General features: G+C 54.3%; 5 protein-coding genes across 5 annotated transcripts; 2 read left to right on the top strand and 3 right to left on the bottom strand.

The window, feature by feature from the left end:
* Window positions 1-187: 187 nt before the first annotated feature.
* On the bottom strand, window positions 188-1,913 carry J4E85_007387 (uncharacterized protein; the record flags this gene model as incomplete). The annotated part of the gene is made up of 3 exons (XM_051471619.1): window positions 188-1,381; window positions 1,430-1,746; window positions 1,799-1,913. 3 exons carry the CDS (start codon window positions 1,911-1,913, stop codon window positions 188-190), a joined length of 1,626 nt encoding a protein of 541 aa, XP_051324693.1.
* A 435-nt stretch (window positions 1,914-2,348) lies between these two features.
* Window positions 2,349-3,074, bottom strand: J4E85_007386 (uncharacterized protein; the record flags this gene model as incomplete). The annotated part of the gene is made up of 1 exon (XM_051471618.1): window positions 2,349-3,074. The coding sequence occupies one exon, from the start codon at window positions 3,072-3,074 to the stop codon at window positions 2,349-2,351; it is 726 nt and encodes a 241-aa protein (XP_051324692.1).
* Window positions 3,075-3,729: 655 nt separating this feature from the next.
* Window positions 3,730-6,450, top strand: J4E85_007385 (uncharacterized protein; the record flags this gene model as incomplete). The annotated part of the gene is made up of 2 exons (XM_051471617.1): window positions 3,730-4,479; window positions 4,531-6,450. 2 exons carry the CDS (start codon window positions 3,730-3,732, stop codon window positions 6,448-6,450), a joined length of 2,670 nt encoding a protein of 889 aa, XP_051324691.1.
* Window positions 6,451-11,156: 4,706 nt separating this feature from the next.
* On the bottom strand, window positions 11,157-12,922 carry J4E85_007384 (uncharacterized protein; the record flags this gene model as incomplete). The annotated part of the gene is made up of 2 exons (XM_051471616.1): window positions 11,157-12,736; window positions 12,844-12,922. 2 exons carry the CDS (start codon window positions 12,920-12,922, stop codon window positions 11,157-11,159), a joined length of 1,659 nt encoding a protein of 552 aa, XP_051324690.1.
* Window positions 12,923-13,182: 260 nt separating this feature from the next.
* On the top strand, window positions 13,183-14,088 carry J4E85_007383 (uncharacterized protein; the record flags this gene model as incomplete). The annotated part of the gene is made up of 4 exons (XM_051471615.1): window positions 13,183-13,206; window positions 13,255-13,439; window positions 13,486-13,904; window positions 13,955-14,088. 4 exons carry the CDS (start codon window positions 13,183-13,185, stop codon window positions 14,086-14,088), a joined length of 762 nt encoding a protein of 253 aa, XP_051324689.1.
* Between the last annotated feature and the right edge of the window lie 3,295 nt (window positions 14,089-17,383).

Below are 17,383 nucleotides of genomic sequence, written 5' to 3'. Positions count from 1 at the left end.
GCACGGCAGGGGCCATATGCATATCTGGCGTTTAGGGAGCATGCCTATTGTGGTTTCGATTCAGCGGTCTATAAACATCATACTATGTACATTACACACCGTCCAGAGCCGCATCTTGTTTTACGCTCTGAAGGATACGGATTAAAGTACGTGAAGCATGCAAAGAAGGATCCAACACACACCAGTTCTATTCCCAAACATTCGAGAAGAGATCATCGCTTCCGCCACCGAATCCTCCCGCAGGCTTACTTTGAGTAGTTGTGGTGTGAGTTGTGGTAGTCGTCTGCGTGGTTGTGGTAGGTGCGGCACTGCTCCAGCCACCGAAATCGTCGTCTTGGGTTACCTGTGGTGCACCCCAGCCGGGGGTGGTAGGCTGAGCGTGCGATGTTGTCGATGGAGCTGCGGGTTGGCTCGGGGCAGAAGAACCCCAGACGTCGTTGCTACCCCAGGCGTCCATGTTCGAGAATCCCGAGTAGTTAACGGTCGCAGGGGCAGGGGCAGCCTTGGGAGCGGGTGCAGATGCTGGTGAAGATAGGTTGAATGCTGAGCTCGTTTGTGGCGATGAGAGTGGTGGGGAAGTGACCCTTGGTGCAGGCGCCGGTGCAGAGGGCATGGATAGATCCAAAAGATCATTCATACCGCTTGCTGCAGGAGCTGCAGGCTTGGATGGGGCGGGGGAAGAGAAAGCGCTGAAGTCAGCCATTCCACCCGACGGACTCATTGTGCGGCTTTGCGATTGGGTCTGGGGAGCAGGCTTGGAATCAAAGAAGTTGCCGCCACCACCAAACATGTTGGAGGAAGATGTGGAAGGCGGTGACTTTGCGCTGGAGAAGCTGTCGAGGCCGGAGAAAGGTGAGGGTTTGGCTACCGGAGCAGGGTTGAAAGACAGACTGCTAAAGGCATCGTTCATGCCACCAAAGGCCGACTGTTGGGGCGATTGCTGTCCTTGTGGTGACGCCAGTCCACCGAACGAGTCTTGACGTGCATGCTGCTGGGGCTGGGGTGGTGCGGCAGGCTTGGAAGCGTATAGCGATAAGATGGACTGCTTGAGATCTGGTCTGGACGGCGCTGCTGCAGCAGGACCTGTGCTAGATGGACGAGATGGTGCCGCAGAAGACGACCCGCCGAGGAAGTCCAATCCCAACAATGAATCGCCTGCCTTGTTCTGTTTCGGTGGGGCTGCCTCTGCCTTGGGAGGCCCTCTGGCTGCAATCGGGGGTCCGGTACTCGGTCGCTGAGGAACGGGGTCGTCGCCGAAAAGGTCGATGGTTGGCGGCGGCTGTGCTTGTCGCGGGGGAGGGGGAGGCTGGCTGGAGCTCTGGGCTAGGCGTTGCGATGCGGAGCGTTCTATTTGGACCTTCTCCTGAACCTTCTTCAATGGCTATACTATATTAGTTGCTATCCCATGCAGCTATCCTGGCCCACTTACAATATCGTCATCGTCCGCCTCCAGAGTCGAGGGATCGGGCATAGGTCCCTCCATGACCCATCGCTTCGACTCGTACTTTGTGCGAATGAAGTTCTCAATCTTTGCCTCGGACGGCACATGGCCAGGCGCCAGTTTCGACTCCCAGTACTTGTTCGCTCGCGCATTGCCCCATTTCAGCACGCTCTGGAGTTGCTCGTCGGTCCAGGTGTCGAGGTCGACTGATTTGACTTTGCTGATATGTGTTCCCATGCCACGGTGGATGCCCGAGCACCGAATGCAGATGAAGACGCCCAAGTTCCAGCTGGCCCATCGTGGGTCTGCAGTAGCTGTCAGTAAAGGCGCATTATACATCAATCTTCGATAACTCACGCTTGTTCCTCTTGCAGTCGGAGCATGTCTTGTTGCCCTCGAGTTTCACCAAGTTCTTGAGCGTGGCGCGATTCTGTTCCGCCCGATCAGCGGCAGGGTTGGGCCGTCGCGACATTGTGGGGTAGGATGCCGTGTGCGGAGTTCGTGTTGGGAGTGCCGAGTCGTATTCCAACGCGTGTGTCTGGAAATAAGTAGGAACTCGCGAGGGCACGTGTCAGTCGAGGGTGGAAGTGGGTGAGTGGGGTTAGGTTGTCTCATTCGTGCCTGAAGCGTTTGGTTTCTCACCAATGACGCTCGCCTTGGCACTCGATACCGCCATCTCACATGTCAGGGGTTTGGTTTGGGCTGCAAGTCGTTCGAAGTGTTGGAAAAGCAAGATAGATAATTGTCTCTATGCGATGTCGTATTTGTATGACAAGGACAACCCTGCTTCGACTGAACGCATCGCTGCTTGGAAACGCCTCCCCGGGTATCACAATGGTGTAATGCTACAATATAGTACATGCGCTGACCACCAGAAAGCCTGTTATATGCAATGCAGTTTTAGAAATCAAGCGGGACGGAACCTCCAGTCGTCCCAGTCTTCGTCGTCGGACTCGCTCTCGCCATCATCTTCGACGGCTTGAGGCGCTGGCGTAACGCTCTCTGGCTCGACTGGTGCTCCAGATTTGGATCGCAATGCTTCCCTCTGTTCCCGTAGCCGCTTCACCCTCTCTTCAAGGCCTTCCATCTCCTCGAATTCGTCTTCGAGCGCCCGCGCGGCATCCTCTTTCTCGCCCTCCATCTCCTCGTCCCTCCTTGCGCGTTGTGCACTCTGATCTTCTCGTGCTTGTGCGGCGATCTGGGCGGCTGTCATGGGCGCGGCCTCGATGACAGCGCCCGAGTAGGCGGATCGAGTAGGTGGTGGTGGCATAGGCTTTTCGGCGTTCATCTCGTTCAAGAAGGCATCGAGCTCTGCTTGGGCTGTGGGATCGAGTTGGGGCTCAGGCGCCTTGGGTGCCTCTGGAGGCTGGGTATCTGGTGTTGGCGCGCTTTTCTGTTCTGCTGCCGGCGCGACTTCCTCTCCATCTTGTGCAGCTCCAGCATCGAAGAAGCCCGCTGGTACACCAGCCTCTTCCTCTGTTCGCGTGCGTTTCCTCTCCTCGACAGTCTCATCTGTAGCCTTGCGCTTTTTCGACGCGGGTGCCGTCGCAGGAGCTGCCGATTGCTTTTGGGGCTTTTGCGCCTGCTGCCGTGCTGCACGCTGTTGTCGCAAAAGAGCTCGTGCGTCGGCCATGATGATGCAGGTGGTTCTTGCTCCTTTGGAAATACGGGTCGTCGTGTTTGTGCCTATAGTGTGCGATGCCACCGGTGTTCTTGTTGAGACTGGCTGGCGCTGCTCCCAGTAGCTCTGACGCCAGCCGCGCAAAGGGTCCACAGCTCGCTAGTGGCCAGGATTACGGCAGCCAAGGCGTCGGCAAAACGCTGTGTCAAAGCTCCACCTCCTCACTGACACCACTCAGTCCGACACCACACGACACATTGCGACTCCCACTGGCAACCCGCACCCGCCCACTGCTGTCTTCTAGTGCGCTCACGACCCAGCGCATGCATTGAGCTTCCATCCCTCGCGGCTGACATCTCTTTTGCGCCCACACACCGCGCGGCACCGGCTCCGCATTCGGCAGGTACGCGCAAGAGGCAGTTGCGACTCATAACCGGCAGTCGCACAACGCATCGCGCCTTCTGTCTGTGCAGTTGGGCAGGAGCGCTCGCTCGCGCTCGTTTACTAGTTAGAGGCGGCTCCATACTTGGTGTCCGTCTGTCCGCAGTGCGACGCGCGTAAGGCAGGATTGGGGCTTCCGTAGAGACTTTTTGAATCTTGTTCCGCAATAGCATAAGCTGCACTCGTGGTATCGTCTATATTGAGCCCATCACCCGTGTCCGACACCATGGCCGGTAAGCAGACACCATCTACGCGCATCCGTCGCATCAAGCCACTGAGTCGCGCCCCTCATGGCACCCGCACCACCACGCGCACGCCCATCCCCAACCCTCACGCTGATGCTGATATTGCCACTGCAGAAGAGATCCGCCGCTCCGGGCGCGCCAACAAAGGCCACCACACCAAGAACGCAGATTCCCTCGACGAGCCCTCCCCCGCTCCCAAGGCCAAGGCGCCACCAGTTCCGGAGAAGAAGGGACAGGCGCAAAGCAAGAAGGGACAAGCAAAGGCACAGTCACAGCGCGCGCAGTCGACGCAGTCCTCCCAGCAAGATGAGGAAGAGGAGGACGCCATCATCCGCTGTGTCTGCGGCGACCAGCGCGACATCCGCGGACGCCAGATGATCTGCTGCGACAGCTGCGAAGCCTGGCAACACAACAAGTGCCTCGGCCTCCCCGAGGGCGACTTCTGGGAGGGCAAGAACTACTACTGCGAGCAATGCAAGCCCGAAGACCACACCGAGCTGCTCGCTGCCATGGCGCGTGGAGAGAGACCGTGGGCGCGCAAGAAGGGCTCCAAGCCCAAACCCCGCCCCAGCGACGTCAAGCAGGAGGCCGTCTCCGAGAAGGCCAGCACGCCTCAACAGTCGGCCACGCCCTCACAAACCGCGCAGGCTCCAGCTGAGGCTCCCACGCCCACACCTGCTCCCGTCACTGTGCCTACACCAGAGGCCTCCAACGGACATGCAGAGTCAAAGGTATGTTGTTGTACACTAAACAAACTGTCGCACGCTCACACCCGTAAACAGGAGACGAGTCAACCACAATCGCCACTTGGTGAGAAGCGTCGCCATGAGCCTGCCACTGAAAAGGCCAACGCGAGCAAGAAGCGCAGAAAGTCCAGCCACCACGAGAGCAAGCCTACACCCCAGTCAGCCCCAGTCGGCGACATCGACTCGCTCCCGCAAAACCAAAAGGCTGTGGCAGAGAAGCTCCGGGACACACTCGCACCGTTGATCAGCACCGCCTCGGAGACCAGGGGTTTCCGTATACCGGATGGCCAGACTGCCAAATCTCTGGCCACCAAGTACACTCTCGAGATGAGCCATGCCGCTTTCAATCTCTACGGCGAACCTACTGGATCGTCCTCGCCATACTTCACCAAGATTCGTACCATCATGTTCAATGTCAAGAAGAACACGGTGCTTGTGGATCGCCTCCTCTCTGGAAGCTTGAAAGCTGATGATCTGGTCAGTATGGAGGCTGAAGAGATGGCGAGCGAGGACAAGCAACGTGAATACGCAGCCATGCGCGAAGCGGCCGAGAAGCAGATGATCCTGACCGAGGAGGCCGGACCGCGACTACGCAAGACTCACAAGGGCGAGGAGATTGTCGGCGAAGACAACTTCGAGAACGACCATGACGACTTCAAGCAGCCCACACTCCGCGAACGAGAGAGCATTACCGAGGACACTGCGATGCAGTCACCATCCGGAACACGCCGTCCAGAAAGTCCCGCCGGTGCATCACGAAGACCTACAGAGATTGACACTGCCCAGTCCGAGCACGCACGACGAGCATCGGCCAACTTCGACATCAACTCTGTCTTTGACAAAGTTCGATCGCCACAGCATGATCAGCAGGCCTTCCTACAGCGCCGCCAAAGCTCAATGCACATGCAAGACAAGCCTCCGGCCGCAGTTGACGACGCCGACGTCGACCGTTTGCTCAAAGACGAAGACAATGATGTTGAGATGTCAGGATACTCCTCGGACCCGACTGTTTGCTGGCAGGGCTCCATCAACATGCAGTCAATGGAGCCTTTCGATGCGGTCGCTAGATTCGTCGCTGGTGGTGACTTCGGTCAGATCGTGCCGTGGGAGAAGCTGCTGACCAACACCGTGGCGATCCAAGGTCGCATCGAAAGCGCAAAGGGAAACGACTATATCCAGAACATTGGCCACACCGAGAGCCATGAAGTTTCCATCCTGGCCGTCAGCCCTGTTACAACGGATGGACGCACCATCATGGACCATCTCTATGAGTACTTCCACTCACGCGGCAGATGGGGAGTAGTACCTGTCGAAGACAACGACATCCTACGCGACCTCTACGTCATTCCTATTGAGGAGGGCGGCAGCAACCTCCCTCCTTTCATCGACATGCTCGAGTACTGCACAATCGAGACCCCTCGCAAGGAACATATGTTAATCCTAGCCATGGTCGCTAAGCTTCCCGAGATCAAGCCTCAGCTTCCACCTACCCAACACTTCGAGCGATACCCAGAACAAGAGATTGCAACTGGTCAAGTCGCCCCGCCTGTCCTCAACAACGGCCCATCGCCGCTTAGCAACCCTCACGCACCTCAGTTCTCGCCTGTCAGTGCTGCCTACCCATCATCCCAATACGGCAACCCGTTCGCCGCACCGCCTGCAAACATGGTTCCAGTCCAACAACCCACGCCACCCGTCAACGGCCCGCCGCATCACCAGATCCCCAAGGCACTTGAGATTCTCGGTCCATACATCGACGCGCCAGTCATTGTTACGATCTTGGGATCTAGTTTGTCCCAAAACTCTGTAGTCTCGGAACTGCAGATGATCAACCTGAGGCATATCGTCGAAACGGTACCGGAAGCACGCGACAACATCACAGTGCTTACGAACCACCTCCGCTCAAAGACCGAGTCGAATGGCCAACAGCAGGCACAGCCATCTGGGGCCCCGTAGGTAAGGGTATCAGGTGCGCTGGCCTCTTCGCGCATTCATATGCGCTGAATTCGAGAAGAGGAGCGGGGGTTTTCAGGTTCGGTGTTTTGAGGCGCTTGGATGGATGTACAGGGTTTCTTGTAGCAAGGCAGGGCGAGGCCGGAATGCGGAAGTGTGGGCGGCGCTCTCTTTCTCTTGTATTTGATACCCACATGTGGTGTACCCTGTTTGTCCCATGCGATGAGGCAGAGACGGTTTCTGCCATCCATTTACCTCATTGCTTACGTGTACGCTCATTGCTTCTTTCTGTTCCAAAATACACATACTGTTTCGTTCAAATGGTTGCCTTCTCGCACTGCTTTGTGTAACCTGGCTAGCTGGCGGTGGTAGCGCATGCTATGCAGTGTCAGGCGTCCAGCTAAGCCTTTTCTCTCCAGGTGATCTCTTGAGGCCATGCGGTAAGCGAGATTGACAGTTCGCTGTAATCCACGGTTTTCTGGCCTTTTCGACTTTTCTTACTGTATGTAGTAATGCAACAACCCCTCCTTCGTCTACCCTTGTCCAATTCATACTCTCATCGGTGACGAACCTTAATCCTCGCCCCGTTCACCGGCATATCTGCAGGCAGACTCCCACACACACACACACACAGGAATCATACCTACCTACCTGGGTGCACAGGAATGCGCAAACCACCCCTCTTTGTGACCATGACGCGGCATGCAGAAGAGCGCATAAGGTGCATTTCCGCATCCCCGATGTCTTCTCATGCAACTGCAATCTACACTCTTCCCCCAACCTACTCGATACAGTGCGTTGAGCCTCTTGGCACCGGGATCACGCATATGCGGGCTGTGTCCATGCCACATCCATAGATCCATACCTTTGCTTCAAATTACTGCTTCCGGTATATTGAGTGTGTTGGCGCGGGGTGTAACGTGTGATGCAACGGAGGTGCGCGCATCATCAGGTGTCGCAATAATTCGTGAGACTCTTGGCATTTACAACAACAACTACAACAACAGCGCTTCTACAATATAATATATTATAGCTTTTATAATAAAGAAAAAGAAGCTTTTAACGCTATAAAGAAGATTATTAAAAATTAATAAAAAAGATTTATAGGTACAGCGCGTTGTGCGCAAATGCCAAGAGTCTCACGAATTATTGCGACACCTGATGGCATGTATGCTGTGTAACTGTTGCTTTGACTAGGTAGATTGATGCCTAATTATGCCGGCTGTGCATGGCTCGCAGGAGGATCTATGATCAACAGTTTACTTGAAAGTTACTGCATGCAGTAGAATTGGCGGGGTAGAGACGGGAAGGACAGACGCTGTGTAACTGTTGCGTGACAATTGACGTGGACGAACTGCAGGAACTACAATCAACACTTCACCTGAAAATTGCCGTGTTGAGTAGTATGGCGGGGTAGTGAAGGTCGCACATGTCGTGCTAGTGACATGCTGCGGTGTTCCGTGCCCAGGTGGTGCCCAGGTGTGGAACGCAGGCATCGACACGCGGCTACGATGTTGCTCGAAACGGGATGTTGAATGTGTTGAGGGAGCACAAACAGAGGGGGAAAACGCGGTGTCACACCCTGGGAATCAACAGTCAACTGAGAACTTACTAGATACAGTAGTTTCTCATCTGCAGCTTGCTGGTCTGGAGCGGGCAAGGTGGTACTACGAGGGCACAGCAGTTGAGAAGACTTGTCGTACTCATGCATGCACGCCGACCTGGACATGCATAGTGTCACGCCGTAATCGATGGCAAGCCATAAACTTTCCTGATGAGGTATATTCGCAGCTGCCGCTCGATCGTTTGAGGTGGACAAGGAAGTACAAGAAGGTACAGAAGACCGGAAGTGAAGCAGTGCATGGAGAACTTACTGCGGGCATCTGTCTGTAATCGATGGCCAAACTTGAACTTTCTACATGAAGTATATCTTCACCTGCAGCTCGCCGGTTCAGAACATTGCCCGGTGAGACCGATGCTTCACATCAGGAGTACAGAAGAGAGCCAACCTAGTCCCGAGGTCTCGGGTCGTCACCTCGTGGCCCTTACTTCACTCGCGGCCACCACGATCCACAGCTCCCTCACAAACATACCTATCCGAGTAACCCAGCCCTGTCTGGCGGCCGTCATTGGCTCCACAGGGCCAGTGCCCTTCCTGTGGGTGGAATCGACAGTCTTTTGCAAACCTTCCCAACGGGGTCGCCAGCCCTGCCTCGCACTTGCGATTGGCCCTGTAGGACCAGTAGCGGCTCCACACTGCCCTGTTTGCCAAGGCTGCCGTGATCTACGACCGCTCGCGCGAATTACCGCATGCGGTGTCTATCCCTGCCGGCGACGTTGCAATTGGTTCCACAGTGCTGGGAGCCCCGCAGTGCCCTTTCTGCCGCGATCGATGGTCTCTGAGTAGTTGCCTAACGGGGAAAGCCGTTCTAGCGCCAGAATTGCGATTGGCTCGCAAGCGTCTCGCCGGTGTCCCACGCACGGGAGAGTGACCGGCAGGCGTATGTTGACATGTGCGATGCCAACGCAGCACCATACAGTTTACGCATCGTACTTCGCACTTCGCATGCAGGGAAGCGGGTTAAGACGCAAATAGCGGAAGATCAATATCGCATCTAGACTCCTTCGACGCCGCTCGGCTTGTAGCGCTCAGCTCGAGTGCCTGCGGATCCAAGTATCCACGTATCCACGTATCCACGTCTCCATCCTCTTGGAGATGTCTAGGGAAGGCCTCATCATCTGCGCAAGGGTCGAGAGCAATACGATGAACCGAGTTAGACTCCCAGCACATGACAGAAACAGAATGAGAAAGAGAATAAGAACGAGACCGAGATTCAAGGCCCTCGCGTCATCGTCATGAGCCGTTATTCCAACCTACACTACACCCACTAGCACCCCCATACGCACTGCTCGAGCAGAACCCCCCAACGCGAACGCGAGACTGTCATCGACACCTCCTCCAGCAACTACCGCATGCAGTCATTTCGTATTCGCACAAGAAACAACGCAGCTAAAGCAAAACCACCGACCGCGAACAACCGCACACACCGATGTTGCGCGGCACCTTCCCTTAGCGTAGTCCTCATGTAATCAGTAATCGGGAGCCAAAGCGAAAGCGAGCCTGGGCACGGTTCTGTGTGAGATACCCGCTCCTACCACACGAGACTCGCGAACAAACCAACGCACTGGTACGCTACTCCTTCCTTTATCTCGACTCCGGATACGAAGATAGGGTTTTTGGCGGAAGGGAATGCGAATGCGGTGCTGTGATCGATGGATTACTTGTTTGGGGAGGTTTAGAGGTTAGGCACAGTAGGTTAAGGTGTGGAGAATGAGGCTATGGCGTGGGATTTTCGGATGATTACTTATTTTTCTTGGAGGTAACGTGTTGGTGGATACAGGGGTTATCCCACGGCGAAGGATGCGAATCCGATGCTGGAATCGATGGATGGGCGTGGAATTACTATAGTTGGGCAGTTGGAAAGCCAAGATTAGTGATAGAGAGTTATTGTCCCTGCGGCGATCGAGGGATCATGGATGTAAGGTTGATATCGCCAAGGAAGGTTTGGGTATGAGGACGGTGGAGACGTGGGAAGGATCCGAAAGCGAGAACTCTGATTGGAACTGTGACTCCGAATGAGAATGAGAAACAGAACGAGAGGCTGTGATCGATAGGATCCAAGATAACTTCCCATCGCGGTAAGCAGTGATGCCGTAGAACGCGAGAACGAGAACACTAAGACCAACTCACGAAAGCGAGGTACATCTCGTGAACACGAGCATAAGCCAAGACTAAGTAACGCCGTGAATACATGCAAACTCCACTCGGGTCCCACCTGCATCTCATCTCATCTCATCTCACCCGATCTCTGCCGTCCCCACTCACTCCACTCAGCCCGACACCAAGACCGACATTTCTAACGAATAAATTGACGGTATCGACGTTGCCAGTCTCAAGTAACACGCTCGAAAAGCGAAAGTACTGAGTGGTAGTGTATCTTGAAACTCAAAAGCGAACATCCAAATAACTTTCTCGGACAATTTTGCAAGTCTTCCATTGAACTACAAAAATACTAACGATCGAATAACTATCGTGCCACCACCACCACCAACATCACCAACAACTCCAACCCGAGGCTCAGAAATGTATATAGAACAACCGTTACCTATTCTGAATCAGTAACTGATCAGGATGATTTGTTCATTGCCCTTTTCATCACCGCCTCGCTCACACCCAGACAGAAGAATTTGATAAAGTAACCTCAAAAGAAGCGTGCTCCACCAAATTCTTTGATATCCCTTCAAGCATCAAAGACGAGTAAACCACCTGTAGGGGTTATGTCGCATTCAACGCTTTTTCGGGACTACTCTTGTAGGAGGGACAAGGGGTAGGAAGAGTCCGATTATCAGCTGCATACATCTCTTACGAGTTGTATGTTGGGTCTGAGGTGATGGGAAGAGTAGTTGGAGGAAGGAGAAGGGGAGGTGGAGGGAGTTATATACGTGTTGCAGGGTGTGCGTGGGTTTGGATCGTGGGTGAGGGTGTGGGGTTGAGACGCAAGCGGACGTATGATGAAGAGGGGGATTATAAGGCGTACCACCGGTACAGTGACTGCGGAACCAAACACTGAGAAACCCCAATATGCAAGCCTCATCTTGTTAACATCGATGTAAGTTGGAGTTCAGTGTATCTATACGTGCATGGGTATCTACTCTTTCAGATAACTCTTCAAGCCCTCTTTCCCTACATTCATCGCCCGCTCAATCTCGGCTTCTTCTTCGCGTAATCTGCCTTTCCCGTAGGCTAGATCGCGCTCTTGCTTTCTCTTCTCCTCACGAACGCGTCGCTCACGGTCTGCAAGCGCCTTCTCACGCCGTTCGCGCTCGGCCCACTTCTTTGCGCGTTCTGCTTCTTCTTCGGCGGAGTAGACGACGCCTTCGGGTGCGGGTGGTAGGGTGGAGATGTATGTGTTGATGAGGCCTTCGCGTGTTGATGGCGGGAGGGATATGTAGCAGAGATCGCTCAGTATGGCGGAGGGGAGAGTATCGATGGTTGTGGAGCGGTTGAGGAGAGCGAGAGGCTGAGCCCGTAGGAGCGCTGACAGATCGGATTTCAGGTCGGAAGATCGCATAGCTAGACGCTTGATGTGGTCGCGGTATAGCTTCTCCTTGTCTTTGTCTGGGAGCTTGGTATCCTTGAGCTCAGGTTCTTTCTTGTATTTCCGGCGAAACTCAGGCCAGTAGAGCTTTGGTGTTGCATGTTTGTCGAGGAAGGCCAGGTACGGTATCCGGGGGTCTCGTTTCGCTTGCCGGGCCTTCTCTTCCTTGAGAAACTGGGCTTTGTCTCGCGACCATTCGTTGAAGCATTCTTTGCGCGCTGCCATATTCGGTAAAGCCTTGTATCGGTCGTCGTCAAATAACACACCGTCCTCTATAATCTTGTCCCAGGGTGCGAATGGGCTGACTTTCGTATCCTCGAGGAGCTCCTTGAACAGCGCTTTGCAGTCTTCTTCGGACAAAGTAGGCTCCTCCTCGTCGAATTGATCGTCGTAGCCCTGGTCCATCTCCATCTCCTCCATTTGTGCCAGTTGCCATGCAAGATCGTCATCTTCCTCGGGTTGTGGGTCTCCAGATGGCTCTTCGGTGCGCTGTCGTTTCTGTGCATGCCCTGACGCCTCGACCTCATCGTCCGTGACTTCGACCTCTTCATACTCCTCATCGTTCTCCATACCCTCCTCGCCGTCCACTTCGACTATTTCCACCTCCTCTTCCGCTTCTGCGAGCTCCGCCTCGATCTCGCCCATAGCATCGTTCTCCTCTTCCACGTCGCTTGGCTCGCCCCGTTCCCTACGTTCCTTCTTTTCGCGCTCCTTCCGATCGAACTCGATAACGGCAGTCATGACATTTGGCGGGAACTTCCAGAAACTCTCATTCGTGTCCTTGTTCCACACAAAACGTCGTCCGAACTTTGTCTTGACCAGAACCCAAGGCGCGCAGTTTGGTATGTCCTGGCGATGCTTTGGCCTATCATCGCGGTCTCTTCTTCGGTCGTTGAAGCTGTTCTGCCCTCCGCGCATCCCTCCACGATGCCCGCCTCTTGCTTGTTGATGCGCCCCGCCATGTTTGGGGAATTGCTTCGGCGCGCTCGCGAAGATGAAGTCGTTGATTGAAGGCTGAGGCTGAGATGCAGTTTGCGCTGTCTGACTATCGTGGCCAAGGCTGTAATTCGAAGGCGCGTTGTAGGGTGCGGGTGCAGGTGGCGGCGTTGGATTATGGTATTGCGGGATCTCTGCAACAGGTCGCGTATATGTCGACTTATTTAATTCGGCATTGTAGTAGTATGAATGGCCTGTAATGTTAGCGGAAGCATATGACGCAAGTAGGAGCTATAGCTACCTGAGGGCGCCTTGTGCTCTGTCCAGCCTGGGGGAAGCGGTGCTGCTGGTGCAGGCGGTCGCACCGGTATGTCCGACATTGCGATGTCGGGTGCAGCGAGGAATTGAAGCTTTTCAGCTCTTGCGAAAAGAGTTGGGGATGGCAAAGTTGGTGTTGCAGCGCGCGCTCCAAAAAGTGGTCGGCGCCAAGCAGCCTGAATCGCCGACGCGCTGCGTAGGAGCTTGTGCCTGGAGCTTCCATCAACACCAGCCCACGCCCCGACTTCCCCGCCGCCCTCTCCCTCGCCCACCGCTGTCTACACCCCCAATACCACCCAGACTGCCAGAGTAGACCGCAATCATGTCACGGAGATACGACTCCAGGGTACGATATACCCGCAAACACCGCCAGGACACTGCTAACGGTGCATAGACGACCATCTTCTCCCCCGAAGGTCGCCTCTACCAAGTCGAATATGCCCTCGAAGCCATCTCGCACGCCGGAACAGCGCTAGGCATCTTGGCTCAGGATGGCATCGTGCTCGCCGCAGAGAGGAAGGTCACCAGCAAGTTGTTGGAGCAAGACACATCGGCCGAGAAGCTGTACATCTTGAACGAGTGCGTGGACCGTCAACATCATAATACCTTGACTAATGTCCTTCAGTAACATGATCTGCGCTGTAGCAGGAATGACCGCCGACGCCAACATCCTCATCAACTACGCCCGTCAAAACGCCCAACGCTACCTCCTCACCTACAACGAAGACATCCCGTGCGAGCAGCTTGTCCGCCGCTTATGCGATCTCAAGCAGGGTTACACGCAGCACGGAGGTCTCCGACCGTTCGGTGTGTCATTCATCTACGCAGGATGGGACCCCCAGCGCCAATTCCAGCTCTACCAGAGTAACCCCAGTGGCAACTACGGCGGCTGGAAGGCTACCAGTGTCGGCGCGAACAATGCCTCTGCGCAGAGCTTGTTGAAGCAGGACTACAAGGAGGAGTGCGATTTGAAGGAGGCATGCGGTCTCGCAGTCAAGGTGCTCAGCAAGACCATGGACTCGACTAAGCTGAGCAGCGAGAAGAGTACGTTCATCATCTCACTACTATTCCGGGAGAGTACTAACAATGCATAGTTGAGTTTGCGACAGTAGGAAGGACAAAGGAGGGCAAGATCTACCACCACCTGTGGGGAGCGGACGAGATCGATGCCCTGCTGAAGGAGCACGGCCTGGCCAAGGCTGAGGACACCGAGATGTCCGAGACATGAGCAACACGACCAATGCACGATATGAACAGGCGCAACGGAACGGCCTCTGCATGATAGACGAGGCTTGTAGTATACCATATCAGGTGAGAGCTATGTGGCATCTCGTAGCGAATCTCACTTCATCATGACCCGTTTGCTTTGTAGCCCCGACGTAACTTCCAAGGTTCTCTCTAGCTGGCACGTGCATCCAATGGAGGCCTATACGCGGCAGTCGCATGTGACGGCAACGCAGCTGCCTCTTATGTTGTTACCTTGACACCTTCCCCAAAGCGCGACATCAACTCAAGAACTTCAATTCCTCCGCCATGCATCTCCCTCACCTCACATCATCCAGTCCCGTCCCAATCTTATTGCGCTACCATTAGCTCCATTACCAGCTGCATCGCTTATCGCAATCTGTGAGCATCAAGATGCCAACACCCATCCTCCGGCCCACCTCCAAGTCCCCAAGCGGTGCCGCGCCGTCGACATCCTTCCTACGCCTACTCCTCGACGAAATCAGGTCACAAGATGGCCCTACAAAAGATACGCCCCGACCGCCCCGACCAACACTCAGGAGCCTACAGATTCCACTTTCGCGCTTCATATCTCAGCCAGATGCCACTGGGGAGGATATGGACCCCTCCAAGTCGCCACTTCTCTTCTGCGACTCTGATATATCGTCCATGCCTTCACCTGCTGAGCCTCCGACTTCGGCAGTGACTTCAGCTTCAACTGAGACGACGGTTCCGAGCTCAGCGCTGACGGACTCAACTGTGCCTTCAGATCAGAGTTCCTGGGTCACGTGTCGTACGTACATCCAAATTTCATGCCATACCCAGGCGCTGACATTGCGAAGCACGCAAGCGAGGGAGAAGCCAAGAGACAGACCGGCGACGACATCAGCCCAAAAAGCTGCGGAGCGACTCACCAAAACGAACTCTAGCGCCTACAATACCTCGGTCAGGAACACCTGAACGACACGACACGCGAAGGTATACGTCAGGGTCCCCTGAACCCCCTGAGACACCCAGCTACCTAAGACCACTACACTTGATGGATACGAGCGACGAGCTCCGGCACGACATCTCCATATACAAGAACCCCCATGGCGACGACTGGAAGAGGAACGCGCTGTGCAGACACTGCTTCCAGCGCCGCGGCACCTTCAATCGGATCATGACGCATGGCTACGAGGCGTGCGGTCGTGAGGAATGTTTGGATAGCCATTACTGGGAACCTACTCCGGGTCCTTATTGCTAGGATATACGCGCTGGACGCGGTGGTTGTAACGAGATTCGATCAAATGAACTGTTTTCCTTGCTATGCTACTTCTTGTGAGTGACTTTACTACGTTTCGTGTCGCATTCTGCAAGAACATTGTTCAAAAATCTTTTTTAAGGTTGAGGTATACATTGTCTTGTGCCATATTAACTTATCAACATTCAACAGCATGAATGCGGCAACCCGCAACCCAAATCCCACCCATTCCCAGCTTCGCCGCACCCACTATAAAACACTCCCGCCGACTCCCCTCCCAACCTCCCTAATATGTTTTTCGAGGCTCAGATATTTTCAGCTTCGGACGTGTGGATCCCCTCCTTGGAGAGATGCCTGTCCATCTGTCGTTATCATCACCGCCTCCGATGAACTGTCGGCCTGTTGAGTTCGAGTCCCTCAAGGACACTTAACCAGAACCACGCATTCTAACCAAGTAAGAAAGGGGCTTTGAGTAGTGTGTTTCTTGGTGGCTGTGGCTGCTCAGGCATATGGGGGTTTGACAGAAGGAAGATTTTTTTCGGTGTTCTGCCACCGAAGGATAGGATAACTCTGTTTGATAGGAAAGGTGAAGGCGGGGATGCAAGGGCTTTTTATATTCCTGAATGCTGGGTGTGGGGCGGTATAACCATGGTATGAACGCTCAAATGCATCGTATCGTAACACGGGCCGTGATACCATGGCATAGCAATGATCCACTTCTTCCGTTGGCACTGCGATGGCGCAAAGCGACGACCCAGTCAAATCGACCATCATACACAGCATTTACATCTACGCACTGCGCACTCCAATAGGCTATGTTATACTCATCGAAGTCTTATCACACGCCAAAATCTTAGCATCCAATCCATGTTAAGCATGCTCACCTTCTTGTTGCATCCCGAGGTCGCCTTGGCGGCGGCGACCATGCGTACCGCATGCGTCATCGTTGCCGTACTAGTCTTTTCTAGAACGCAAGAGCGATTACCCAACCCACAATCCGTCAGTCACCAACACACAGCATTAGCGGACCCCGGATCACCAGCAAAGAAAAAGACAAAGGCAAGGAAGTCACATCACATCATCACATCATCACAGAGAAGGGGAATGAGCAAGATTGGAAAGAAAGATGCCATTTCGCGCTCTCGCACTAATCTGAACACCCAAGAGAAATGTCACCTTCAGAAACAACTGGAACACCGTCAATGCATCCGAAGACACTCTGGGTCCAAAAGCTGCGATAGGGTCTTTGATCTGCCCGACCCTGATGACCACGTATGCTATGGAAGAGCATCGTAGCGCAAATATCCTATCTTTAGACCACGAAGGCCAAGGAGCGGGTGGTATCCCTCAGTAGCCCTCATGCTATCCCTCAGGAGCCCTCATGTTAGCATGTCACCGTGCACTGTGCAAGGAAAGGAAAGGAAAGGGCGAAAACGAATGCAAGTGGGATGAAGGAGAAAAGGTGGTGATGGGAGCGAGGACGGGGTTTTGTAGGGGGGCTTGAGACGGCGGGCTTCTTGCCAGTGTTCAGATGCGCTTGCTATGGCACTGAGGGTGGCTGCTCGTTTAGATGGCATGGGGGCTGTTCAGATGGCAAGTGGCACGCGTTGGGGAAGAAGGGCCTAATGGTTCGTGGCAGGAGTGGTTCACGATGGAGGCACGATTATGGGCATGGGGAAGGGGAGTATGGTTGTATGGCAGGAATAGGGCTGCATCATGGAGTTTGATTGTCACGATCTATGGGCTGGGGAAGCATACGTTGCCAGCTGTGATACACATTCTAGATTTCACGCATTCTCGTGGAAGGCGACGTTTTGGAGATTTTGTCTAGCTAACATTGTGCTTGTATGACTACATGCTGTGGAGTGTCTTCTATTGTGCATCGCTGTGTACATCTCAAATGCGCATCACTCGAACGAGCATCAAATATTCCATCGAACAAGAGTGATTACAATCACGGTCGGTAAACTCAGTGCACGTCATGCATGTTAGTAGAACATAGGATGAGGAGAATCGTCTAACAAGACATGCATGGATAGACACTGCTCTATCCCGA

The sequence above is a fragment of the Alternaria conjuncta genome, assembly GCF_024043145.1.
Source record: "Alternaria conjuncta strain BMP 0040 chromosome Unknown scaffold_10, whole genome shotgun sequence".
Classification (NCBI taxonomy): Eukaryota; Fungi; Ascomycota; class Dothideomycetes; order Pleosporales; family Pleosporaceae; genus Alternaria; species Alternaria conjuncta.
Note: the sequence above shows the minus strand (reverse complement) of the source record. Positions and strands in the feature narration are given on the sequence as shown.